Source organism: Gopherus evgoodei, chromosome 12 (genome assembly GCF_007399415.2).
Source record: "Gopherus evgoodei ecotype Sinaloan lineage chromosome 12, rGopEvg1_v1.p, whole genome shotgun sequence".
Taxonomy (NCBI): Eukaryota; Metazoa; Chordata; order Testudines; family Testudinidae; genus Gopherus; species Gopherus evgoodei.
Genome location: NC_044333.1, coordinates 8,750,268 through 8,778,133, shown reverse-complemented (window position 1 = coordinate 8,778,133; position 27,866 = coordinate 8,750,268). Strand labels below are relative to the sequence as shown.

Sequence of the window (27,866 nt, the reverse complement as noted above, 5' to 3'; positions counted from 1 at the left end):
AAGGGCGCCTGAGTTAGGCTGGCAGCAGGAATTTCTGACTTTTAAGCAGGAGAAATCTGAACAATGATGTTGCATTAACCCAACATTTGATACTACTAGTGGATAATAAACAAGGAAGAACTGAAGAATCAATGTTACATTTTCCTAGTTTGTTCTTAACATTCTCATCCATGTGATGAATCTAGACAATTGGTAAAGTATGGTCCTGTCAGAACATGATCTCATGACTGACCTGTGTTGGGAAAGGTACCTGGATGCGCCCCTCTAAGATGTTGTCAGTTGTTATTTCTACCGAGCGTGTCAGCTGCAGATCCTGTAGAACTATATGGTAAGGAACCTGAGGGAACATCTCTTGAATCTGATGGGCCTGTAAAAAGCAAAATTTATAATGTGAAAATCTATGTGTAAAGTGCCTAAAAAAAAAGTCATAATGGAAGGTCGAAGGCCCAGATTTTCAGAACCATGCATACATATGCGTAGTCTGTACCTGTAGTGACAGCAATTACATTCCAGTTGCGGTAAATGTGCACACAATGACAATAACTGCAAGAGCAAATTGGACACACCAATTCTGGGTCTCTCTCGCTCTCAGAAAAACATCAGAACAACTGTACTGTTTGACGGCAACCCTGTGCATGTCCCATGTTCCCAGGAACAAGAGATGAGAAGCTGTAGCTGTCACCACTTTGGGAAACGCAGCAAGAAAAGTTAAAGGAATAACACACTATAGAGGCTGGTAATAACTGACATCCGATGCAGAAAGATGAGACCAGGCTGACACTTACAGAATGAGGTGAAATTCTGATGCCACTACAATCAACAGCAAATCTCCAATTGACTCATATGGAGCCAGGATTTCATTATGAAACTTCGCCCTTGAAAGAATACATGCTTCAATAAAACCTCCCATATACTCTTTTAATCAAGGTATTTTTCATGAGTGTTTATACCATCAATATTTTATCTTTCAGTGACTGAAAATTAACTCAATGTTTAAGATTTACTATACTCAATCCCAGATTAATGCCAACATGGCATTGATAACTCAAGGGACTAGTAGTGTCCATTTTAAATAGTCTACTCTCTCTCAAACTGTTCAGGTTAGAAATGGATGTTTTATCATCATCTGAAAGCTTGAGAAAATAGTTTTCAAACGGATTAGAGCATGAACAACTAACAATTCACTGGATTTCAAGCTGTTTAAATGACGTACAACTGAAAAAAGAAAGGCAAGAGGGCAATCAAAATAATGTGCTTTTAAAGGCCCAAAAAGTCTTGATAAATGCCAGGGCTAAATAAAACACAGTACATGACCAGTAGAAGTGCTTTTAGGATCAGTAAACCTTTCCAATGCTCAGAAAGAAAAAAAAAAACATGGCAAATGGTATGTTGGATAGTGGGGAGAAAACCAGGTACATACTGGATGGCGCTTTCAAATAGCACACAAAGCAACAACAGAGGTACAGTACACGTAACAACAACTTCCCTTTTTTTTAATCTGTGACCAAAGTAAGAGATTCAGCATTTCACCCACTGGTGGCCTCTCTCTTTGAATATTCTACCAGGGATTTTCTCAGATAACACGATGCAGAATTTTGCTTAGTTTCCAATTTAAAATGCATAATGCTTGGGTTTACTAACACACTGGTCTTTTTCCTTACATTATGCAATTCAAAGTACAATACTGAAATATATTCAAATATACATGACCCTTTTACATTATTAGTCATCCTAAATATAACTTCCATCCTGTGTCATCCTGTTCAGAAAAAAAGAATAGCTAGTGTCTGCTTAAATACTCTGTGCACATTTAACTAGAATAAAGTTATTACAGTCGATAGTCTGCAAACCCAAAAATATTCAAAAACTGTGGTCTCACCCCACAGAGATTCAAGAGCAGAGATGGCACCGATGTCAGGTCTTGTAGCAGGTAGATGTCATTCATTTTACAAGATACACTGATGAACAATTGCTAATATGCTATGACACTGGGTATCATAAATAATTCAGATTAAATGAGTGTCAGATTAAATGAACTAAACACAGTTTGTGATGTAATTTCCTTGACTTTTTCTATCATGTGCTCTCTTTTATGCACTAATCAACAACATCTGGTAATTTATAATCAGTGTCCCAGACCTCAATGTGAATTAGCAAGGTTCTGCTGTACTAAGAGAGCACTATCTCATTTGTATGTGTTTGAACATAAAGCTCTATGTAGGTGCTCAGCACCATTAATAACGGTGAGGAGAACTATAGTCCTAAAAGAAAAGAAACATACAGAGACGGTCTCTCTCTAAGAAAGACAAACACAGCTACAACAGTACTGCAGAGACAGTTTTGTCAGTTTAAGGCCTGATTTTGCTACCAGTGAAGTCAATGGAAAACACTCAAGATGCAGAATCAGAACCTTTGTTACTATGAACTGTGTGTGGAATGAAGTATGGGAGAGGACCATAACAAGGCAACACCAAGCAAGCTGAGAGAAGCAGTTTTATGTCCCAATCTCTGAAGTCACATCAGCCTACCTATCCTCATCCATTATATCCTGTTGCAATCAGTGTGCAATGTTAACACTGACTTATGCTCTCCCCTCGCTTCAGTTTCCTCCACTGTCCATTTATTTTCACACATTAACATGTAAACTCCATTAAGCTAGGGTGTCTCTGTGGTGAAGCCTTGAGTCTGGCACCTGCTAGAGATTTCAATGGCTCCACTCACTCTCAGTCCACATACACCCCTTTCACTCCAACACAGACTGGCAGGCATAGGAGTATAATCTATTAATCGGTCTTACCATAGCATTGAGTTGTGAGTTGCTCGCTTGCGCAATACCCAGGATATTAGTAGTGTGCATCACTTCCACTGAAAAACTGGGCAACCAGCTAGCAATACGAGAGCCTGAGAGCAAGAAACCAAATGGAAGGTCAGGCAGGAATAAAAGAGGTTTTCAGCAATCTCAGCTTTTCCATGTGTGTTTAATTCCATCATCTCTAATTATACAAAATGAATAAGTGAATTCTATAATGGATTCTATTCTAAGCATGTCTCTCAAATGAGGACAAAGTAGGAGCAAAGACAGAAATATCCCTCTCACCATAACTGTCACCATTTGTTTGAAATGTACATATTAACATTTTACTAAACCAGCCACTACTGATCTGCAGCTGATCTATCACAATATGTTTACTTTTAAACAAAAACCGGTCGGGGGTGGGAGGACGGAGTGTTTAATAGTTTGGAGGCTATCAGGGAATCAAGAGGACATGAACTCAGTTACAGCACCAGTAAGCTACAGGTAAGTTCTAAGTTGTGGAGTAAAAATACCTGCTCAAAGACAAAGGGAAAACTCTAAGCTCAAATTCAGCTCTGGTGTAAGTGGGTGCAACCCCACCAATTTCAATAAAGATGTGCCTGCTTATAAAGAGCTAACTTTGGCCCCTACTGTTTCACAATCATACTGCCGTGCAAGAGCCTGGAGCATCACACTGAGTGATCCTCCGCCTCTTCCTGTGGACATTACAGGATCAGGCTGCCTTGAGTATGGAGAATGAATAAATCCTCATTCCCATTCCCTTCCTCATTTCTTATTTGGCTGATAAATGGGGACTAGATGGTTAGTATAATTTTGGAGAAAGCCTTCAACACATGCCTGGCAAGATGTAACAGTCTTTCAAAAGCGGCCACTGATTAGCAAACAATTTGGGTAGGCAGACAAACCCCAAACATTTCCTGCTCTGCCAATGGGAATGAGAATTTATGGAACAAACAACAGTTCTAGAATTGTTAACCCTGTAGAACTCTAAGTGGCTACTCCCTTTTCCTTGAGTTACATACAGGAGGAGGGGAGCTTTCAGAAGTCTCTATAGTTTTGGATGGTCTTAGAAGCGTATGTTCAAACCTCTTCAGAGATGTGACAAAAGCAAGCGTAGACATATCTGAGCTAGTTTTTAGCTAGCAATAACTTCACAGGGAAGCCCGCCTGCGACCCTGGGTACATATTCAAGCAGCTAGCTTGTGCTGCTTACTGTGGCTTCATTGCTATTCTTACATGTCACAACATGCTGCAGTCACACCTCTGACTGCAGTGCAGACACACCCTATGAACCGATATTCACCTGTGACTAGGAGAAGGAACTATATGTCTGAGAAAGTTGAAAGGGAGAGGAAATTTTTGTACAGTTTAAGTTTATATTGGACCACAATGAGGATCCAGTTATACAGAAAGCTGCTGCTCTTCTGGATAACATCAACTGTAAAACCTGGTTAACTAACCATCAAAGTGGAAGAAGTGATTGTGCTGGTTCAAGCGAGGTCTGCCTTCTGCTACTGCCACAGGCACCAAGTTTTCATCTAGGTTCTCTCTCTGGTGGTCCTCCCTAACTCGGTGGTTGTCAGTGATATTGAGAGACATCCTGCAGGTGGGGCAGGATGTATCCTGTTCAAGCCAGGAACGCAGGCACGAGCTGACAAGAAACAGAAAACCATAGTGAACATATACCATTTGTCTGAGATATCAAGATCACAGGCGTACAAAGAAGCTGCAGTGTAACAATCACACCTCACAATATTCTCTGCAACACATTAATATGTCTGATTGCTGTTACATTTTACAGTTACCTGAAGCGACAGGCTATATGATCAGCTTCTGATGACCACATCATTTGATTTGTCTTTTCAGCTGAAGCAAAGCAAATGAAAATGTTCGTACCTTGCTTTTATACCCATGCTTCCAGACAGACCCTCTTCATGTCTAGAGAAGCCTTGCACAGATTTACTTGTCCAAGTAGCCCAGAGCAAGTAAATTTTAATTTGGAAGGGGAAGTCAAATCATCATCATCATAAAGAGCAGGTGAGTAGATTTTGTGGCTGTGATGGTAAATCTTCAAGGCATTTTTAGCCAGGCTGGTCAGGAGTTAGCATTCCAAAGAACTGTTCAAATTTTTCTTGAGACAGTTAACCTTATTTATATTATTGACAAGGGGACTATTACTATGAGAATTTTATGGACTAAGATTTATTGATGCAAGCAATAATGCATGTATTTTCTAGATTCATTTATATCTACAACTCTTGGGGTCCCAAGACTTACAGGGATCCACTCAGCACTTTGTTTGCTTTTTGATTCAGACTACCTAGACTGCAATGAGAAATCACACCGAATTCAGAATTGTATTCTGCTGCACAAATTCAATACAATTTCTTAAAACATATACTTAGTGCTCATATAATACACTTGATGAGAAGCTCTCAATGCACTTTACAGAGTCTGAGTATGTGTCATCCTCATTTTACAGACAGTGAAACTCAGGTGAAAGACAACTTGTTTAATGTCAAACTACAAGTCAATGGCAAAGTCAAGAATATAACTCACTAGACTCAGTGCAGGGCCCTGTTCCAGTGGATCAAGCTGTCCATCCATACATGAGGATGTACGAATAAATATCTAGATATGATGGTCATGAGCACACTAGTAACACCAAAGTAGATATCATGAAAATCTAGCCGAATACACAAGCGTGCTCCTCAGAAGAGTGTACCAAGAAGCATGTTAGTGGTGCCAATGATCTAAAGTCATCACTTACTGCAGCAAACAAGTGCTGGATATGATAAGACAGTGAATTCAAACAAAAGTTCTAGTAAAAATTAAAGATGGGATTTTCAAAGACGCATAAAGGAGTTAGGTACATAACTCCCAGTGAAATTCAATAGGATTTGGGCTAACACGATTTGACTCCTTTGAAAACCCAACCTAAAGGTACAAGGCTGATCTTAACCACGTGTATCTGGGCTACCATCTCTTTTTGTACATCCTGCACATAGGCAGTTTATGATCTTGTGCAAACAAAAGCTATTCCACCACCTCCCAACTCTAAAACTAAAGAGCTATGAACTCCCACATATCCAAGAACAAGAACGAAAGCTTCATGTTTAGCCTGCTAGTAGCAAAAAAAGGACAATGATGAGAAGAGATAATTAATTCTTAGATGGTATCATGGTTAATTTATTAGATCAGGTTTTTATAGCTGAGTTTAAGTCATCCAATTTAACATGTTGCCTCTCTCACTAATTAGCTGGCACCATGCAGCTCAGAGTAACCTGAGTTCAGAAAGAATGCAAAGATACCATTTTAGATACATGGAAAACAACTTTCTGAAGAGGAGAGCCTCTGCTTCTCAAGTGCATGGCTGGTGATTAAATATTCATAGGGTTCTGTAGCTTTGTGAAAGGAGATTCTACATCAGTGACAAATTATCTCATTAGAGGCTTCATGGAATGCCAATAAATATTTATGAAAAGGTTTGCAGTGAATAACAACAAATTACCCCCAATCATAACCTCTGATTTGATAACTAACAGCCAGTAGAGAGCCAGAGAAGGAGCTATTAACAAAAGAAACATGATCATACAACACATGGACAAAGCATTTAACTGATCCTTCAAGTTAGTCAACAGGTACTTCAGAAAGCCCCTGCCTCCCTACCCAACTCCCACTTTGTTTGTTTTAAGCACAAGGGTAAGGTGTTGTCTCTGGTTTTTCATCTACCACCCAAAAAATAATAAATCTTCTTGGAGGAAACGAAGGTAAAGACAGAGGAAAAAAGCTGAGCTTGCTCAAACCAAGCATCTATATACAGCAAGGTACTTTCTGCAATCAATTCACCAGATACATACTTGTGGAAGAGGTGCCCACATGGGAGTTTACGGGCAGTCTGCATGGAGTCCCAGCAAATGGCGCAGTCATCATTATTGATAGCTAGCTCTTCAGGAGTTGCAACTGCAAACCTACAATGGGAACAGACAAAACAATGATCACACCGAGCCCAGCACAGCTACACACCTAAAAGTTCTTCCATTAGAAACCTTCATTCACTGCACTAGCCATTCACTCTGGGTTGATATAGAGCAGTAGTTTGCAGCTTTTTCCATAACATGACCACAGTTAGAAGAGAAGAAAGTTCTGGATTTCATTGCATCAGTTTTGAGACCTCTGTCCCATCTAGTTATGAAAAGGGAAGGTGTCCATGGACTTCCTTGCTACTTCTCCAAGACTCATCGTTAGGCTGAGGACACACAAGGTATAGCATGCAGAGTCTTGGCTTAAGAATAAGTTATACTTTTTAAAACCAAATTCAGTTGTTTACATCAAAGTGGAAGTTCTTCTCTTCTCTGGTGTAAACGTTTGTGGTTTCAGGCAATTTTACACTCCCTCATATACACTTTAAAAAAAGTTTAAGATAAAACTCTATGTAGACAACTAGTTTCTAGCAGCCAAGTGCAGAGGCTATGGTGATGAGTGCCACAGGAAAGCTTTTCAATAAAATTAGTGTAGAATATGCTATTTTGAAGATGTTAAGTGACAATCCACACACAAGCATGGTGCAAATTTAAATCGGCAGTTTCATAAACAGTCTTGCAATATACTAGAGCTCTCACAAAGCAGTCATATTGACAGAAAACACTGTGTAGACTAAAGGTCTAGTCCATCATTACAAACGAGAACACCCCAAAAACAATCAGTCATTGAGGTCCATAGTGAGGACAATTTGACTCTAAGGAAGGAGTATCTGAACACTTTTAGACTCAATACAACTTCAAGCCAAAAGTTCTTTCAAAAAAAATTAAGCCTACAAGGATCACTAATAAAAACAAACTAAGAATTTTATTGAAATCCACAAAAGAAAATAAGGAAGACCATTGTGAAGAGTTCATGTAATCTTTGGTGATTTAACATCCTACAGGCATTTCTCCTATTGGTAATGGTGGGGGTTAAGGATGGAGCATCAGGCTTCTCTCTGAGCATGCATTAGCCCTGGAGCCAGGGGTGAAAGTGAGTTGGTAGGGGCTGGTACTCCATACCGGTGAGAACCTGCACTAGCCCACACCCAGCCCACATTAAAGGGCTGCCGCCCCTTTTGCCTCCCATGTCAGCGGCCCTGCTGGTAAGGTCTGTGCCGGCAGGACCGACGGGAGGTGGGGGGAGGAAGGGGCAGTGCTTTAAGGATGGGTCCTTTGCTGCAGCAGCTCTTTGACATTGTTGCACACCCCACCAATGGCACCGGGGGGGGGGGGCAGCAATGTTAAAGCACTGCTGTGGCAAAGGACCCTGCAGCATTTCAGCCTCTGCCCCTTTTGTGCCCTCTGGCTGCCAACAGGCGGGAGGGGAGTGGGGAGGCAAAGAGAGCAGCTGCCCTGGGACCAGTGATTTAAGAGGGCCCGGGGCTCCGGATGCCACTACCGCAACTAAGCTGATCTAGGTCTTCGTGTAGACAGCACTAGGACAACAGAAGAATTCTTCCGTTGACCTAGCTACTGCTTCTTGAGAAGGTACATTACCCATGTCGATGGAAGAATCCCTCCTGTCAGCGTAGGTAGCGTCTATACTGAACTGCTGCAGCGGTGGTGCTATGCCCCTTTAGCGTTTTAGGCACAGACAAGCACTAAGAGGGGTCTACTTCTAGCAGAGGGGATGAGGAAACAAAGAATCAGTATGATGACAAAGTATAAGTGAGAAGACTTGACCTAGCTGGATCAGCAAATTTGTGTTTCACAAGCCATTTATATTAACACATGGTAAATAATGCAACTCCCTCACATCGATTTGTTTATCAGGAGGCTCTTCAGGATCCAACTCGGCACTTTAAACTCACTCATCACTTACTCACCTAGCTTCCATGTTTCCAACCACACGCAAGTAGTTCTTGTGACGACGGATTCTACGCTGAACCTCGTGGAACAAATAACGCAACTGCATAAAAATCACCAGGCTGGCCATCGACAACCAGATATTGCCAAACAGCTTTAAAACAAAACAAAACGGTGCTCAGAAGCAAATACCAAGATGCTAAAGAGAAGAACTGAAAAATATCAGAAAATGCAATATACATCGTACAAGTCACTAGAGTGTTCCAGCCTGAAGGGCTCAGAAAATTCCAATCTGGCTGTTTCAGAAAAACCCAAACCATTATCAGCTGTTCCACCCTCAGACATGAAAATTTTGTTTTCAGAGAAACATCTACCCAGCCTTTACAACCTCGGAAGGGAGGAAGCTTCAGTTAGAAGATTATTTCTGCCAATGGGAATTGGATCAGGCTCTTAAGAGCAGGAAGAAATATCTAAATAAGAGATAAACCAATATTAGCCCAGGTTATTTTGTGTTCTGTGTTCAAATACAATCACAAGAACCACCTGCAGTTTACATTCTTAACACTACTTAAATAGTAAAGTATTTACAACAAAAAAGAAGTTACATTCACTCCTGACCAATTTGATGTCTCTTGCTGGGGATGGAAATAATTTACTTTTCTTGATAATTCAAGCCTGACATTACTCAAGTACATATCAATTTGAAGTGAAACATCTGCGAAACATAATTATACAGAACCTATAATTATATAGAGAGCTAAAACACCAAAACAAAATGGCTTTCACAGAGTTCAATGATCTAGGTAGAAACAATGTCTACAGAGCAACATTACATTTCCATTTCTCTACTTAAACACCTTCTGTGTAACGTTCAGTCCGTTAAAAATTAAAAATGTGCATGGCCAGGTCACTTTGTATTAAGACAATTCTGTTTGCTTAGCACTGACTTCAGTGTTACATACCAGCATGTGAATATGATGCATCAGGTCCAGTGAAAGCAAGGTTAGCTCCATGACAAAATCTGTATAATACACATATGTTCCCTTGCCCTCCCAGGTTCCTTCATGGTTGAGATCCCAGAGATGAATTACATAACTGGAAGAGAAGAGAAGTCAAAGTTATTTATAAAAAAGGTTAGAAACTGAACTTGACTTTAATCACATTGTTTACAATTTTTTCCCCTCCTGCTGCTGTTTCTCCTCTTTCCCGCTCACTTAGGTCTTTCTTATTCACCTGACTAATTAAACTCTATGATTTCAACAGCACTATTCATGATAAGCAAGGCAATCAGAATTTAGCCCTTGGTCTTGGGATATCTCAGCCTTCTTTAAGCCTTGTGTGGTTATATTTGAGTCCATGCTTAAGATACACCATTATTAATAACTTCCTTAGTTGTATGCTCACTACTGTATTACTGAAAAATATGATCTACAATAAATAATCTCTGTCCCTCTCAAAAAGTCCCATTTGCAAACAAACAAAATAACTAAGCACCACCTTCGAAGGGAAGCACCTACCTGCACCAACATCTTGGCATGGGTATCACCTAAAACATATGCTACTTACCGTAAAATCACATGAGCAGTTCTCACTGTCACAAGTAGAGACTGTAAGGAGAAAAAAAAATCAATCATTAATATAATTCCTCCCTGTTTTACAGATAGGGCTACTGAGGCAGGGAGTGGAAGCAACTAGACAAGGGTCACAGTGAACCAGTGGTAGAGCCAGGAATAGAACCGAGGACTCCTGACTCCCAACTCTTCGCTCTGTCTTATAGATCGTGCTGCCTCCTTAAACCTTAATGTTCTAAAGCCCTGTCTATGCTGGGATCAGAACTTTGCTAGCTCCCTGCCGCCACACATAGCACAGTTCTTATCCCACTGTGGGCAGGAACAAAGTGTGAAGCTCAAGGAAACACACTGATGCTTATTAGTAGCTAGAAGTATTAAGTGGGACTAAGAAAGCACCTCTAAGTCATTTTCATTCCTTTTGCTGAGGTGGACATAATCACTGCAGGAATAATCTCTGTCTCTAGTGTTATGTAATAGTAGATACAAGAACCTGCATAGAATTACATCTTGTACCACACTCCTCATTGTAGAATCTGAGTGCCTTCCAGTAGTACATTAAGCAACATAACTAATGTATTCGTTCTTTCATCCTTTTCCCAGAAGTAGAAGTACGGGGAGTATATTTTGTTTTGGGCTGTTACAGCTGCCAGGGGAATGTAAATGTCCTTTTCTACATTTAAAATTTCAATCACAGATTTGCATTAATCAATTATATAATATTTTGTTTTCAATGTAGCCTCTCTCATCCTGAAGATCAGTGTGTGTTTATGGATTCTACGTACAATACACGGATCACTTCACCCTACTCTCAATTGGCCAATTGGATTAATTTTGCTGTCCTTGCTGCCTGAGCACCAAAGAGTACAAATATCTTTACAACAAAGTAGTGAATTAAAACAAGATATTTAGACTCTAGTACACAGCCCACCGTATTACAATTCTTACAGTAGCTAAAATATAGGGCCTAAACTCTTTGGGTTTTCCCTTGACAGATGTTTTCCTTATCAGGTACTTCATGCCATGTCCTGGCTTTGACATAAATCTGTGCTCAACAGTTTATCCATCCAGCAGATCTTATAATCTTTCTGTTTCACCGCAGGGATTTAATTTGTGTTTTATATTTACTTTTGCTCATTGGCTTGCTCAGAAATTTTCCCTGTAACTAGAAGACCTCTTGAGAACAAAGTACAGTAACTTTTCTGTTTCTGTAGTTTGGTATATGACTGCATCAGCAACGTAAGAAGATTTAATTGTCATGTATGTGACAGGAGCAGATTGTGTGGCTGACTTAACTTTTTTATGAAAGATAGGTCCTGATTAGAACATAAGACAATACCGAGCGATTTGCTGACATTACTTGCTTGTAGTCTGACCAGTATATGTTGCTTGGATGATTTGCTGATCATAAAATATGAAGATTTCAGTCAGAACAATGGCTGTATTATTGTAAAAAAAATAATCCTAGAAATGTATTCAAAATGTATCAGAGACAGGGTGTTAACTTGAATGTTTTACTATTCACTTTCAATATGACCAAACTACGGTTGCTGTCCGAACCACACCTGAATGTCCTGTCTTTCATACTTTTAAAATTTCAACCCTGTGTTGCATTTATGTAATTTTTTTAAAATTAAATTTCCTTTAACTGAAGAAAAAGAAAAGTCATGGGGAAAAATGGACTCATTTCACAGGATATGCTTGGTTGTGTATCTAGAGCATTGCACTTTAGTATTTTAAATGTTTATTCAGAAGCAACATACTGCCCTTTATAGATCATAGAACACCAGGATTGGAAGGGACCTCAAGAGGTCATCTAGTCCAGCCCCCTGCTCAAAGCGGGACCAATCCTCAGATTTTTGCCCCAGATCCCTAAAGGGCCCCCTCAAGGATTGAACTCACAACCCTGGGTTTAGCAGGCCAATGTGCAAAACACTGACCTATACTTGCCAGGCCCCTTCAGAACACAACCTACTTCCCTTACCACATTCACATCCCTCCCAAAACTCAACTCTGTCATCCTCCTGAGAAGAGGAGGGACTAGGCAACACAAAGAGAAGGAAGAAGCCTGGTTAAAACCTGAGAATCACATTCACATCACTCTACTGAAAACACAGGGGAATAAAGCTAAATCAATGTTTGCAAAGTCAGGAAATAGACTAATAGGGTACTTTTAAAAATCCAATATAATTACATATACTCAAATGCAATATAGTTGGCAGTGTCCATTTTAAAGAGCATCAGATGGGCTGTTAGCAGGAAAACATTTCAAAAGCCTTTCACTGCAGTTTCGCTACTTTTTCCTTTAAGTTCGAGGATCATCACCGGAGGTCAATGTTAGGAGACATACAGAAAAGAACACGAGTGTATCTCCTGAAGCTCAACTTGCAGACTCACATTGGTAATTTCACTCACATGAGTACGGGCCCACTGAAATCAAACACTCTACTCACGCAAGTAAGTGCTGGCAGGACAGTGCCCCTGGTTTGTTAATCAGACACCTAAGAGCTATATCAATTCACTTGACACACCTGATTTTTCAGAACTTGTTTTTAAAAATACATTGGTATGAGACAGATACATCTGTGTTTATCTCAGTGTTAAACTTAGGGCTGTAAATCATCTTTGCTTTAAGAGGTGGTAGCTATGATAAATCCTTTCCATGCTGCCTACTTTTGGCAAATTGAAATCAATACATCTGTGTATGAGAAAAACTAATGAGCGTGCTTCATGCGAAAGAGGAAGACTCAGCTGAGGTGCCTATTAGAATGAGAGAGGCAATGTTAGAAAGGGCTCAGCTATCAGAAACAAATCTTCAGTTCCGTTTCACTCTACACGCCGTCTGGCTCATTTCTGTGTTCAGGTCAATCTTAGCTGAAACTTAAATACAAGTGCCACGTATTGAAATGCCCACAGCCCTGCAGCAGGCGCCTCTGCTCTAACTAGGTGTCTCCAACCATCCCCTAGAAGTCCCCAATTGTTTCCTCGCTCCATTGTGTCTGACAGTACTAGATCCTCCTACTTACAGTTTGGACTGATTTAACATTAAGATGGTCCAGATAACCACTATGTGGTACATGAACTAAGGAAAATATATACTTGTTCCACCCCTAATAAGTAAAGAATAAATGGAGAAATACAGGTTAAACCTCTCTAATCTGGCACTCCTTGGTCTGACACTCTGTGGCATAGGCGCCGACTCTGTGGGTGCCCCTGGGCTGGAGCACCCACAAGGAAAAAACAGTGGGTGCAGAGCATCCACTGGCACCAAGCTCCCTCCTTTGCCCTCCTCACCCGGTGCCTCTCACGCGCTGGCAGCCCTGTGCTTACAAACTGGTGCAGGGCTGGTGGCCAGGACCCCAGGTGGCAGCAGGGTCCCTGGGCGGGGAGCCACACTAGGCACAAAGCCTGGGGGTGCTGCAGCACCCCCCACACCCTTACTTCCTGCCCCTATGGAGACCCACTGGTACTCTGTACTGACCTCCTGTAGTTCAGCAAATTCTCTGATTTGGCACTGGTCAGGTCCCAAGGGTGCTGGACTACAGAGGTTCAACCTGTACTACATTGGAGAAATTGATTTAGATAACTATTCTAGTCCATACTGAACAGGAAAAATAAATACATTCTAACAGACACTTCACCTAATTCTTCCTGTATTTCTCATGAAGCATGCTCATCGGTTTTTCTCATATACAGATGTCTTGATTTCAGCTATGCCGAAAGCAGGCAGCATTGTATGGATTTATTATAGCTATTGCCTCGTCAAGCAAAGATGATTTGCAGTCCTAAGTTTAACACCAGGATAAACACAGATCTGGTGGCTGCTTTGCAATAGTACAGTATTTATTTTAATTCTTTCTGTCTGGAGACTTTCAAAAACCAAACTGCTGAAGCCCCCAAATAAACCAAAGATAAGAGGAAAAACAAAGTGCAAACCAGCTTGCATATAAAGTAAGTCTCACCTCTGCGGCCATGAAAGCTAGAGTGTGCATTCCATGCGTATAGCCGACAACACCACAGATAACTGCTAGACCAAAACAGGAGAGTAACATGGCAATCAGCAGAGTCAGGACTCTGACGTGGCTGCTCATTGGGGTGGTGGGAGAGAAGGAAAGCTAAAACATAAAAATACAAAATAGTGTTAACAAACTGGTCCTCTCCCTATTGCCTTCACCCACCACGTATTCAATTGAACCTAATTACTACCTAACCAGTGTCGCAACCTCAACCAGCTAACCCAAGCAGCTAGGAGGGCAGGGAGAAAGAAAAAAACAAAACACACATACACTCCCTAAGGCCTTGTGACTCTAGCTTTCATTTATATTCACAGATTTTAAAGCCAGAAGGGACCACTGTCTAGAGTGACCTCCTGCATAACTTAGGCCGCAGAACCTCACCCAGCAATTTCTGCATCAAGCCCATAACTTCTGTTTGAGCTGGAGGGTAGGGTGACCAGGTGTCCGCTTTTCCACCAGAACATCCAATCAAAAAGGGACCCTGATGGCTTTGGTCAGTACTGCCGACTGGACCGTTAAAAGTCTGGTCAGCGGTGCTGCGATGCTAAGGCAGACTAGCCCCTACCTGTCCTGGCTGGCACCGCGCTGTGCTCTGGAAGTGGCCAGCTGCAGGTCTGGCTCTTAAGCGGGGGGCGGGGGGGAGGGAGCGCACAGGGCTCTGCACACTGCTCCTGCCCCAAGCAAGGGCTCCGCACTCAGAGCTGGGGGCAGAGGTGGTGCCTGCGAGTGAGAGCAGTGCGTGTAGCCTCATGGTCCCCCTGCCTAGGACCTGGAGCTGCTGATTGTTTCTGGGGTGTGCACAGCGTGGAGCCAGGACAGGCAGGGAGCCTGCCTTAGCCCTGCTGCGCCGCTGACTGGGAGCCACCTGAGGTAAGCCCATGCCCCAATCTCGAACCCCAACCCCTGCCCCAGCCCTGAGCCTGCCCTCCCAAACCCTGAGCACCCTCCTCCACCCCAAAGCCCTCATCCCTGGCCCCACCCCAGAGCCCTCAGCCCCCTGAACCCCAACCCCATGCCCCAGCCCAGAACCCCTTCCCACACCCTGAACCCCTCATCCCTGGTCCCAACCCAGAGCCCTCACCCCCTCCTGCACCACAACTCTCTGCCTCAACCCACAGCCTGCTCCTATACTCCAACTCCCTCGGCCCCACTGCCCAGCCTGGAGCCTCCTCCTGCACCTCAAACCCCTCATCCCTAGCTCCACCCCAGAGCCCACACCCCCAGCTGGAGCCCTCAATCCCTCCCACACCCAAACTCCCTGCCCCAGCCTCAAGTCCCCTCCCACACCTTGAACCCCTCATTTCTGGTCCCACCACAGAGCCTGCACTCCCAGTTAGAGCCCTCATTCCCTCCTGAACCCCAGCCCCCTACCCTAGCCCAGTGAAAGTGAGTGATGGGAGAGAGTGAATCACCAAAGGAGGGGGAATGCAGTGAGTGGGGGTGGGACCTCGGGAAAGGGGCGGGGGTAGGGTGTTTGGTTTTGTGCGAATAGGAAGTTGGCAACCCTACTGGAGGGTATGTTTTAGAAAGACATCTATTATTGATTTAAAGATGTCAAGGGATGGAGAATACACTACTTCAATAGGTAAGTTGTTCCAATGATTAGTTACCCTTGCTGTTAAAAAAATTGTGCCTTATTTCTAGTTTGAATTTGTCTAACTCCAGCTTCCAACGCTGGATCTTGTTATGCCTTTTTCCCCTAGATTAAAGACCCATCAGAAATCTCTCTCCATCCAGGTATTGATAGACCATGCTCACCTTTTGATCAGAAGACTGAAAAATAGTTCCTTTATATTATTTAAGATTACACATAATTTTAACTGAAAATTCTGATATGCTTTGCTTATAGATTATACCAAAAATAAAGTCATCTTAATTTAAGGATGAAACTCTGAGTCTGGGGTGTTTGGTTAATTATTAAGTTGGCTCACATATTTCATGCATTCAGTTGCTAAATTCATTCTTCTTTCCCCATTTGAGTTGGAGTCAGCTTCGTAGTCACACATTTATCAAGAAACATGTTATAATCCAGACTTTAATGTTTTCCTTCAACAAGAAAGAAAGTCCCAGTACCAGAGCGCCTTTCTTAAGAACTCTCACTCAAATGCAATAAGCATTTCTACCTTTACAGTCCGCTCTCTCTTAGCCTTCTAGAAGATCTCTTCAGTACACCAAGAACTGCTAGATAACCCTCCTGTTGATCTCTGGTTTACAGTTATTCCACCCCACTCAATCTCATTTCACTTAAGGCCACTATCAAACTGCTGGAAAGGCAACCCTTCCTGGGTGGTGAAACGGGAAAAAACTGGGGAATACAAGAGGCCTTAAAATATAAAGTTTGGGGTAAACCAGAGAATTCAGTCTGGCTCAGGCTTTTATTTAATGACACTGAAGCAAAGAAAGCAGCACATACCTTATAGATACTTAAGTGTCTACAATTACTCAAAGTACAAAGCTGATTTTTCTAATCTCAATAATAGTCCATAAAAAAGAGAATTAAAGTGCTCGTCAGGTAACTTATATTGTGGCGCACCCACACTACCATGTGAAAGCTTTCAATTTTGTAATCTACATTATATCTCTGTTCATATGTCCAGCATAATAAACAGACCTGGCCCAACAAGAGGAATCAGATTACAACTGTTTCCATAAGGGTCAATTTGTTTATTTAACTAAAACTGAACTGATACTTCATTCCTTTTAAGACCCCTATCAAATGTGCACTCCAATAACTTAACCTTTAGGCATTGTTTCTCACTACTCTGCTCCCCATCCTTGTTTAGAACCATCTTAGTTCTCCATAGTCTCATTGCTATTGGTGCAAAAGCCATGTCCTCTACAGCTCCAGCCACCTGGTACGACCTCTCTGCAATTCTCCATCTCATTTCACTTCCCAGATGATGACCGTCTTTCCTCCTCGCCTGAGCCTATTCACTACTCTCCCCGTCTGTGACTCACTATTTAACTCTCTAATACAGATATCGCTTGGGATACAGCTTAAAATATACAGTACATATAAAGATGCATTGTGTGCCATCAGTTCTTGATAGAGGCACAATGATCATAACTATTTCAAAGCATGAAAACTGCACAGAAACTATAAACACGCAATGAAATCCAATTCCTTTTGCTCTATTCTTTGTCATTTTACTTTGAGAGATCAAAAAAATTTCAAACTATCCTCAGAAAACTACCCAACTGGGCATCAAACTAAGGGTGATTTTCTAGAATTCTTAGCTAAGGCAATTTGAGGAAGACACTTTTTTTTAAAAAGGATATTTATAGCAGTAATTCTAGGCAAGGCAAGAACACTTGGAGCTTTGCATCTGAGGATCTTCCAGCATTTTATGAAAAAGGATAAATATCATTTAACATGGGATGATCATTTAAGATGGGAGAACTGTAGCAGGGAGATTAAGGACCTGCTTTTCAGAGGTGCTGAGGATTCACAGCTGAGTTTGAAGTCAATAGGAGACATGAGTGCTCAACATCTCTGAAAAATCAAGCCCTAAGCGACACAACCAAGGCCACACAGTGAATCAGTGCTGGCACTAGGAGCAGAACTCACATCTCCCAACACACAGGCACTACGAAAAACTTACATATTCAAATCGATCCTTGCAGAGCTGAACCATAAGGTGGAGAAACACAAGCCCAGAGAACCAGAGGCACCACATGACCACCTCTTCCACTGTCTGAACATTCAGCACACCAAAAATAAAGATAAACTTGTAGAAGATGAAATTCCAGAATTTGTCCTTGAGATGCTAAAAAGGAAGACATTTATTTCTGTAGGTAATCAAAGTAGTTACACAAAGCTCAAATACAAAATTATCCACCCCAGCTACTTCATTAATAAAAATACTCCTATAATAATTTGCACTTATGCAGCTTCTTCATCTGACAATCACAACATGCTTTCGGACAGTACTTACAAGTTCCACTGTGCTAGATATTGGAGAGAGTAAAAGGACAGTCCCTGCTCCAGGGAGCTTATGGTCTCAGGCCATGTCTACATCTAAAATTTTGCAGCGCTGGTTGTTACAGCTGTATTAGTACAGCTGTATAGGGCCAGCGCTGCAGAGTGGCCACACTTACAGCAACCAGCGCTGCAAGTGCTGTTAGATGTGGCCACACTGCAGCGCTGTTGGGCGGCTTCAAGGGGGGTTCGGGGAACGCGAGAGCAAACCGGGAAAGGAGACCAGCTTCGCCGCGGTTTGCTCTCGCGTTCCCCGAACCACCCTGCAAACCGCAGGGAAGGAGACCTGCTTGCTCGGGGAACGAGAGAGCAAACCGGGAAAGGAGACCAGCTTCGCCGCGGTTTGCTCTCACGTTCCCCGAACCACCCTGCAAACCGCAGGGAAGGAGACCTGCTTGCTCGGCGGTTTGGGGAACGAGAGAGCAAACCGGGAAAGGAGACCAGCTTCGCCGCGGTTTGCTCTCGCGTTCCCCGAACCACCCTGCAAACCGCAGGGAAGGAGACCTGCTTGCTCGGGGAACGAGAGAGCAAACCGGGAAAGGAGACCAGCTTCGCCGCGGTTTGCTCTCGCGTTCCCCGAACCACCCTGCAAACCGCAGGGAAGGAGACCTGCTTGCTCGGCGGTTCGGGGAACGAGAGAGCAAACCGGGAAAGGAGACCAGCTTCGCCGAGGTTTGCTCTCGCGTTCCCCGAACCACCCTGCAAACCGCAGGGAAGGAGACCTGCTTGCTCGGCGGTTCGGGGAACGAGAGAGCAAACCGGGAAAGGAGACCAGCTTGATTACCAGAGGCTTCCTCAGGAGGTCAAGAAAAGCGCTGGTAAGTGTCTATACTTGATTACCAGCGCTGGATCACCAGCGCTGGATCCTCTACACCCGAGACAAAATGGGAGTACGGCCAGAGCTGCAAACAGGGAGTTGCAGCGCTGGTGATGCCCTGCAGATGTGTACACCTCCTAAGTTGCAGCGCTGTAACTCCCTCACCAGCGCTGCAACTTTCTGATGTAGACAAGCCCTCAGTTGAGCTAAGAAGCAAAAGATCAGTGGAACAGATAATAGGCAGGAGGGAAGATGAAGGAAACAGAAGTATGAAAATGTGATAGGCCAGCTATTCAGACAGCTAGATGGGGATATCTTGTATTATTTTTAAAACAACAGGTATGAATAAGACAAAAATGAGAAATATTAGAAATTCCTGCCATCAAGGTGGATGGATTTAAATCACCAATTTTAATCATGATTTGCATTTATACTTTTTAGTTATTTTTCTAAAGAAGGCTGATTCCCATTGGCTGGTAGCCATTAAAACATGCTTATTTGCAAACAAATACAGCCTTTACACTAAATTTAGTGCTTCTTTTTGCTAACCAGGAGGATACACTATAAAAACATTAATTTAAGCAATTAAATTACTTAACACAAAAATTAACTATCTGGATAAATGTGAATTTTTAAATTATGTTAGAAAATTGTGATTTCTTTTTTTAAACTTGGGATTTGTGTCAAGCTCTATTTGGATGGAAAGTCAAATACCATTAAAAATGCACAAAAACAACATTTTTTTAATTAAGTAAAACTACCTTAACTGTGATGGATACTTAAGAAACAAGTTTATCAAAACTTGTTTCGCATCTAAAACTGATTTATTAAACAGCTTCTCTCTCTTTGCAAACTATTTATCTTTAATTAGCAAACTGAACTGATTGTTTCTGGTCACCATGCCCTTCAAGATTTTAGAACCGGTAGATCTCATCCTCTCACACCTAATTTTTGTTCACAGATTGGAAGAAGAAAACAAGCTTTCCTGTGTTTCCAATTCCGAACTGATTTCTTAACTTGAATGAACCTGTCACTGACCTGAACTTGAATACGCTGAACTGAAGAAAATATTCTCTTTGCACTGGCAAGAGAGGCTACTGCTGTCAGTCAAAAGCTGATTTAGCATGTCAACAAACTTTGGTTCCAGGCTTTTAGCCAGTCACTCCCACCAAAGGTTTGACTTTCTTTAAAACTTGGTGACAAACATGTTCTAATTTATTTTTTTAAATTATTTTAAGTGATTTAACTAGATTATAGTAAATTTAGGCCTTAACATAGGTTATTTTTGATTATTTTAAATCATCCATTTTTATACATGCTGCCTGTCATCTACCTAGCCTCCACTAGACACCCCTTTCTCTTAAGGTGTATTGACTAAATGATGTTTCTTTTGTACCACTGCAACAAGACGGTGCAGCATTATAGATAAAGGTTTTTTTACTATGTATTTGTACAGTGCTTAACACAATGGGGCCTTGATCTCAACTGGATCCTCAGTATCATAGCAATGTGGCTGCAAGGCTACCAATATTGCCATTTTCATTTCTGGATTGCTGGTATATACATATTAAACCTTTCTTCAGCCACTGTAGGAAATTAAGAGAAAGTCACAAAAATCTAACCCTCTAAAAACACTCAATGTATAAGATACTTGGTCTCCAACATAATGGCTACACACAAAAAGGGAGGAGATGAGCAACAGTGAGACAGGAAAAGTGTTCCCACACACATGCAATCAGAAAGAAAGACAGTACACCGGTTAGTTACTGCAGGATAAAAGCCAGTGTACAATTTGCAAGGCATAGGAAGGCTTTATAGAAAAAAAATATATCAATCCTCTTTGTAAAAACACAATGAAATCAGCAGCAAGACAGCTAGAACAGGCTAATAATTCCTTCAGGGTGATCACATTTTTGACCGACCAACATATATAGCCTGTCTTTCAAAGGAAGCTATCAAAGTACATTTCAATTTTTAAAGGGACAGCGAACACACTAGAAACTAGCACTGACACTGCTTTGAATTCCATGTCCATATGGTCACCATGGACAACTGAAAAAAATCTAGCAGGAAGTCCTGGGAGAGTGCCTCACTTTTAAAGCATAGGCACTGCATTCAGAGGTCTTTAGGTTTGTGAATCACCAATATGATAGATTGCAAGAGATCTATGAACAAGTAAATAATAGTGCCCCATTTGCACTGCATGCCTGTTACATTAAAACTTCTATGGCTTAATTTTTTTCAATGACTGCATGTGTGTATATAGATAGAGAGAGAGAGAATGAACATACTTTGAAGGGACACAGTCAACTTGATTTCTGAAAATTAATTTTCAAAATAACTCCATTTTCTGACAGAACAGCTTTTAAATAGTATGTCCTGAAATCTTTTTACAAATCCTTTAAAAATGTTTTTCCTGCTTCCTTGCTGATGTTTAGAAGAGCGGCAAGCCTAGGGCCGGTAACAAATGGGCTTGGGCTCAGCTCTCCTGCCCTCTCTGTCCACGTGTCCGCCAACTGCCACTGATGGGAAACATCCTCTTCTTGCAGAGGTTGAAGGTGCATGAGAATTATGTCATCATGACAGAGCATGAGAAAAGAGTTGTAGCTGACCAGTACTAAAACAGCGAAATTGACTATGTAAAAAAGTGCACAAAGTAAACTAAAATCAAAAATAGAGAACTGTTTTCCTCTAATTTCCTTTAAAATTAAGAGCACTTGTAAGTACAGGAACAAAATTTCTGATGGAAGTTTAATTTCCTAGTTGACAGGTGTCCTTTTAAAATAAAATAGCAGTTCACCAAAATTGAAGTTCCTCTTCAGAAACAAGCCAGAAGATTTATGGATACTTATATATGAACTGAGTAGTTTACCCATAAGAGAACTGCAAAGGGCTTCTTGGTTTATTTTAAACTTCCATAAATGTTATTGAATGTGCATTTTCAAAATATCAAAAGGGGATCTCTCTAAATCATGGACAAATCATCATCTAGGCTTGAGGTTAAAAAGGGAAGCAATTTTGATAGAAAGATGAGCAAAATTAATCTTATTTTTTAAAAAATGATTGTAAATCATAAGAGCTACATTTGTATCTTTAAATTTGTATCATTTGCATCTGTTAGGGTACTAAATGTTAGCCTGTGCAGCTCTCAGTATTCCCAGATGAGAGATTAAAATCATTCACGTACCCCCACAAAAAAAAAAAAAAAACCACGTGAAGATAAATAAGAGACAGATTAAGAAAATAAGTATCTCAGAGCAATGCAATTAGTCTAGAAACCTCATATGTTTTACTTACCTGCTTCTCACTAACACGAAGAGGACCAAACACTGCACACTGGATTAATTTAGCAATCAACATCAGGAAACAGCAGGCAGTATTCACCAGTACCTACAAAAAAATTAAACATATTTTAGTCCTATTCATAAAAGAGAGCACTATATCTCACCTCCTTGTTATTGTGCAGTACAGTAGTTGTTTCAGGCAGCCTGTAAAATATGACCCTTCCTAAAGCCTAACTTCTAGGCACCATACAGTAGAATTCATGTCATTACCACTTCGTTTGTGGAAACATTGATCTGTGTCATTAAGAGCAACAGCATCATTATACAGGTAACCAAGCTACCACACCTAAATTTGCAAGGAAACTGATTTCTTTACCCAAGTTATCGTTAATATCTTACATTATTAAAAATGAAATAATGTCAGAATTTGATTTTCCTTTCACTATTTATTTAGTTTACTTATTTTATCCATCTCAGCTTAGACAATAAAAACTGATCAGTCAAATTCACTTTTGTTCCCAGTAAATTTTACTTTCTGGTTTCCACTGGCTTTAAGTTTTAGCAACAGCTGATTTATGATGCCCCACATCATCAGGTCAGTGGCATTCAGAAATGACTAATGACTTGTTCAAACCATTTTTTAATCTAAGAGCCTAGTTTAGATTAGCAATCATCATTTAACTGAACCAGTTTAACATATTAAAAACTTTTAAAACTGCATCAGATTCAGTAGTTAGTACAAATTATTGTGGATATTTTCTAGAATAAAGTTCATAAACTTTAACATTTTAAAAATATAGTACTTAAAAGGCAACGAGGAGTCTGGTGGCACCTTAAAGACTAACAGATTTATTTGGGCATAAGCTTTTGTGGGTAAAAAACCCACTTCTTCAGATGCATGGAGTGAAAATTACAAATACAGGCATAAATACATATTGGTACATGAAGAGAAGGGAGTTACCTTACAAGTGGAGAACCAATGATGAAGGCCAATTTAGTCAGGGTGGATGTGGTCCACTCCCAATAATTGATGAAGTGGGTTTTTTTACCCATGAAAGCTTATGTCCAAATAAATTTGTTAGTCTTTAAGGTGCCACCAGACTCCTCCTTGTTTTTGTGGATACAGAGTAACACGGCTACCCATCTGATACTTAGCACTTAAAAGGGACACTGTCAGTTTAAAAATCATATATGCAGCAAACAAATATATCTTACTATAAACACTTTAATAGATTATTCAAAGTTATCATTTTTAAAATCCATTTACTTTTCACTCTTTATGCTCTGACTTTTTGCTTTTCTCTCAGCCCAGACAATAAAAATCAATAAAGTCAGTTTCCCTTTGCTAATAGTCAGTGTCATTTCCAAGTTCTTAATTTTGGAATATTTGCCACCCAAACACACAGGAGAATACTTATTTGTTTAAAATACACTGTTTTCATTTGAACTTTTTTTTTTAATTGTGAAATACTTCCGTTAGTCTCAGGGTTGATAAAACATGCTAGCAAATTTTAAATTTGGGGCCAAATTTAAGTTGACAGGGTCCTTTACAAGGAATTGTTTTTAAAATGATCAAGTTGTTTCCCTCCTAAATTACAAACGTATATTTTAGTTTAAAAAAAAAATTTTACAGAAGCCATAAAAGCTTGATTATGCCTGATGCCAATATGCAAGTCTAACTACACACCTGTCACAGCTAATGCTTTGCATAACACAGACATCAAGCAAAATTAGGCTCTAGGTTGGTCTGTGCTGAAATTTTCTAAATCTCTCTCACCTTGGTATTTAAATTGCTGAACACAAGTCAGAATACTCCAGTCTGAACATGTTCACAGTGACATCATTCATACCAGGCCTGAAAATCTAATAAACAAAACTTATCTACTTTCTGGAACTACGCCAGTTAAATCTCTCTGGGATTATAGCTCTTGACAGTCATTTCAATGAAAATCGTAATGAGTAGAAAATACTGAATTGCTTAAACTGGTTTCTCATTTTTTTTGCCAACCAATCCTCTTGATTAACTTTTGAACTATATAGGATACAAGGAGTGAGAAAAGAAATAACGGGAGGATACATTCCAACAACACAGCACTTTAAAGGGACACCGTACAATTTTCCAAAGCACCTAACCAACTTGGGAACCTAAATCCCATTTTCTAAAGGGGCTCAAGAGCCTTTAAATGTCTTTTGCACTTTTGAAAATGTACCGATAGTCAATTTAAAAATCATATATGGTAAAGCAATTTACCTACAGATTGGCAACACCACCTGGGATTATTAAACACAAAGGAATTTTAAAAATCTAATATACCCAGTCACTCTTTATGTTCATTGAGGTTTTTTTAGTATCAATAGGCACGGACAATGAAAATCAATGAAGTAGGGATAGTCTTTTTATTCTGTTTGTACAGCACCTCACACAGTGGGGTCCTGGTCAATGACTAGGGCTCCTAAGTACTATGGTAACACAAATAATAATAATAAATGTTGTCATTTATAGTCACTTCCATTTTCAGGTTCTCATGCTGCATGTTTTGGTTTCTGACACTGCAGGTGATTTTTTCTTTTTAAGATTATGGAAACATTTCTACTCGCCTTAGGTTTTGCAAAATCTTGTTTTTACAACTTTCAAAATTTTGGGCAAAAGGCAGAATTCTCTCTTACTAATATTTATTACTGAGTATCATGTTTAATGTTTTGAATTGTCTCATTGGCTGATCCCAAAGCATCACAGACATAGTAAACACTATTGTTTTTTAGTGTCCAGATACCTAAATTGACAACATCCCTTTAAATTGACAACATCCCTTTAAACAGGTTACTTTAAAAATAATTTTCATGTAAAAAGAGAAAGACATTAAAATATTATATTGAGCACAAAGCATATACTTTATCCAAGTACAAACTGTGGTACACACACATGGATATGCTGCCATAATTAACATATTACATATTATCTTAGTGACCACAAAGACAGAGTACAATCTCACTTCTGTTTCGTTTTACACCGCTTTCATGTAAATTAACACAGTCTGAGTCTTGCAAAACCATTGAAGAGCCTGGAGGATCACCACTGTGTGTGAGTGTGTGTGTGAAAGAGAGAGAGAGAGAACACAAAACCACTTCCAAAAAATACATACAACATCCTTTAAAAGATCAGTAAAGACTAGTAAACCCTGATTTCTTGATCTGGGCCCCAAATTAAAAATTGGGTCCAAGCCAAAAGAGCAAAGTATGTTTTTAACATTAAAACATAAGATTAACTGACTTTAACTCCTTTTTTAATTTATAAACTGAAATCTGCCAAATTGACAGCCAAAGAGAGAAAACTCTGCTTAGTAACAGAACAGATGGACTATGAACACTATGTCCAGATTGCTTCTCCCAATCTGACTCAACCCTGACCTGGAGGGACCAGTTCTAAGGACAAAGTGAGTTAAATTCCTGTGGAGTGTTCACACTCTTTGTCCTCTCTGCTGAAGCTAACAAGGGAGGCTCACCAATTTTTGGAATGTAGACATTGGGACTAAATTCTAGGAAAGTTTTCTTCCAGCCTCTAGCCCAATACTATATAGAAGTTTCTTAACATTGCTAGCATTGGCTCAAGTCCACCTGTTTTAGGAACACAGGAAGCTGACAGCAGACAGACTATTAGTGTTTAGACCCAAACCAGCATTCCGCCTACTCTATGACTCCCAAAATTGTGAACACTGATGAAGCCAAAACGGTGTTAACAGCAGCGAGAAATTTTGAACAATTTCCCTAATGCATGCATTAAAGTTTACCAGTGCAAACTTGCACCTACTTAACATGTAATTTACACCCCCTTACACATCTCTTCTGACCCAGACATTTTAAATCCTGGTGTAAATCATACTACGGGGCCCAGAAACTGATACAGAGGACTTCTGTTTAGTGACTGAGCCTAACCTCTACAACTGGACCTTCGAAACCAGACTCAGACCATCAGACTCATGTCAGACAAACCAATGACCAGCCTCAACACACAGTTGCAGCTATTAGTCACTACAGACCTAGTCCAGATTCAATCCAGTGACCAGTGAACTACAGCAGGGTATGTTTGAACCATGGCTGTGCTATTTACACAAGAGCCTGCTTGTTGGGGGAGAGGGAACTATTTCTTCCAAGTCTGGGGGACCCTGTTATCCCCAGAGGGAGCTGGAAGCCAGGCCAGGCATTTCTGGGGCCTGGTCCCTGGGGCAGCAAGGCAATTACACCCCCGGGGGATCCACAGGTCACCCTCCTGCAAAGCGAGCCCCACAACATCACTCATTCCTTTGGGAATACTTAGCCACCCCCAGCCCAGCTACCCACCCCTCAGCGCCCCCCAGAACCTCCAGCCCTGCTACCTGTCCTACAGGACCCTCTATGTCCCCAAACCCACTACTTGCCCCAGGGCCCCTCTCCCCCCACTCCTGCCCCCCCCGGGCCCCTCTCCCCCCACTCCCAGCCCCCCCCAGCCCCACTACCCACCCCAGGACCCCTCTCTCCCCACTCCCAGCCCTCCCAGCCCCACTGCCCACCCCAGGGCCCCTCTCCCCCCACTCCCAGCCCCCCCAGCCCCACTGCCCACCCCAGGGCCCCTCTCTCCTCCCTGCTGCCCGCCCCAGGGCCTCTGTCCCCCCACTGCCCGCCCCCGGGCCCCTCTCTTCCCCCCCAGCCCCACTGCCCGCCCGCGGGCCCCTGTCCCCCCACTCCCGCCCCAGGCCCCCGCCCCGCTCTCACCCAGACGCAGAGGCTGTCAGACAGCAGGTAGTAGGCGATGTCCAGGGGCTGGGGCCCGGCGGCGGACGGCGGCTCCGAGTGCCCCGCGGGGCCCTGGCTGAGGGCGCGGTAGGCGCTGACGACGCTGGCGAGCAGCCCCAGCGCGCTGAGCCCGGTGTAGGTGCGCAGGCTGGGCCAGGGGAAGCGCTCCAGGAAGAGCAGCGGCATGGCGGCCCCGGGCCTCCAGCGGCCCCCTCCGCTTCCCTGAGCCGGGCCTGTCCCCCGCGGCCTAACCTCCCTCCCGGCGCCGCAGCCGCCGCCTCCCGCTCGCACTCCCGCGGCCGCAGCTACGCGCCCCGACTCGCTGGCCCTCCGCGGGCTCCTCCTTCCTCTCCGCGCCGCGCCGCGCCTGGGCGGGCGGGCGCCTCCCCCTGCTGCTGCCCCGGGCCTGCCCGCGGCCGCCGATCGCCCAGCACCGCCCGCGGCTGGAGGGGCCTGAGGGGGGCAGGGAGGGCGGATGCGCTTTGATTTCCCTTCAACAGGCGCCGCAAAGGAAAGGGCAAAGGGACCTCTCCCCTGGGGTGCAGCGATTTATTAGCCAAGTCCACAGTCGGGGCTGGCGCCTCAGGGAAGCTGCAGACAGTGTGTAAGGTGGGGTAATGCACCCCATTGGGGATAGGGTGACCAGATGTCCTGATTTTATAGGGACAGTCCTGATTTTGGGGTCTTTTTCTTAAACAGGCTCCTATTGCCATCCCACCCCAGTCTGGATTTTTCACACTTGCTGTCCGATCACCCGTCTGGGGAAGCACCAGGTCCCAGAAGTGA

The 27,866-nt window shown here is 42.1% G+C and overlaps 1 protein-coding gene across 2 annotated transcripts in view; it reads right to left on the bottom strand.

The window, feature by feature from the left end:
- AMFR (autocrine motility factor receptor) overlaps positions 1–27,266 on the bottom strand; it is a 39,789-nt gene extending 12,523 nt beyond the window's left edge. The window contains exons 1-11 of one of the 2 annotated variants that reach the window (XM_030581286.1): positions 27,060–27,266; positions 22,324–22,416; positions 17,833–17,997; positions 14,177–14,329; positions 10,213–10,253; positions 9,609–9,741; positions 8,667–8,800; positions 6,676–6,786; positions 4,276–4,466; positions 2,798–2,901; positions 233–367 (exon numbers count right to left, since the gene is read on the bottom strand). In XM_030581286.1, coding sequence (XP_030437146.1) covers positions 233–367; positions 2,798–2,901; positions 4,276–4,466; positions 6,676–6,786; positions 8,667–8,800; positions 9,609–9,741; positions 10,213–10,253; positions 14,177–14,329; positions 17,833–17,997; positions 22,324–22,416; positions 27,060–27,266 — 1,467 coding nt within the window. The remainder of the gene's footprint in view (positions 1–232; positions 368–2,797; positions 2,902–4,275; positions 4,467–6,675; positions 6,787–8,666; positions 8,801–9,608; positions 9,742–10,212; positions 10,254–14,176; positions 14,330–17,832; positions 17,998–22,323; positions 22,417–27,059) is intronic. The other variant, XM_030581287.1, reaches the window with a different exon arrangement.
- Between the last annotated feature and the right edge of the window lie 600 nt (positions 27,267–27,866).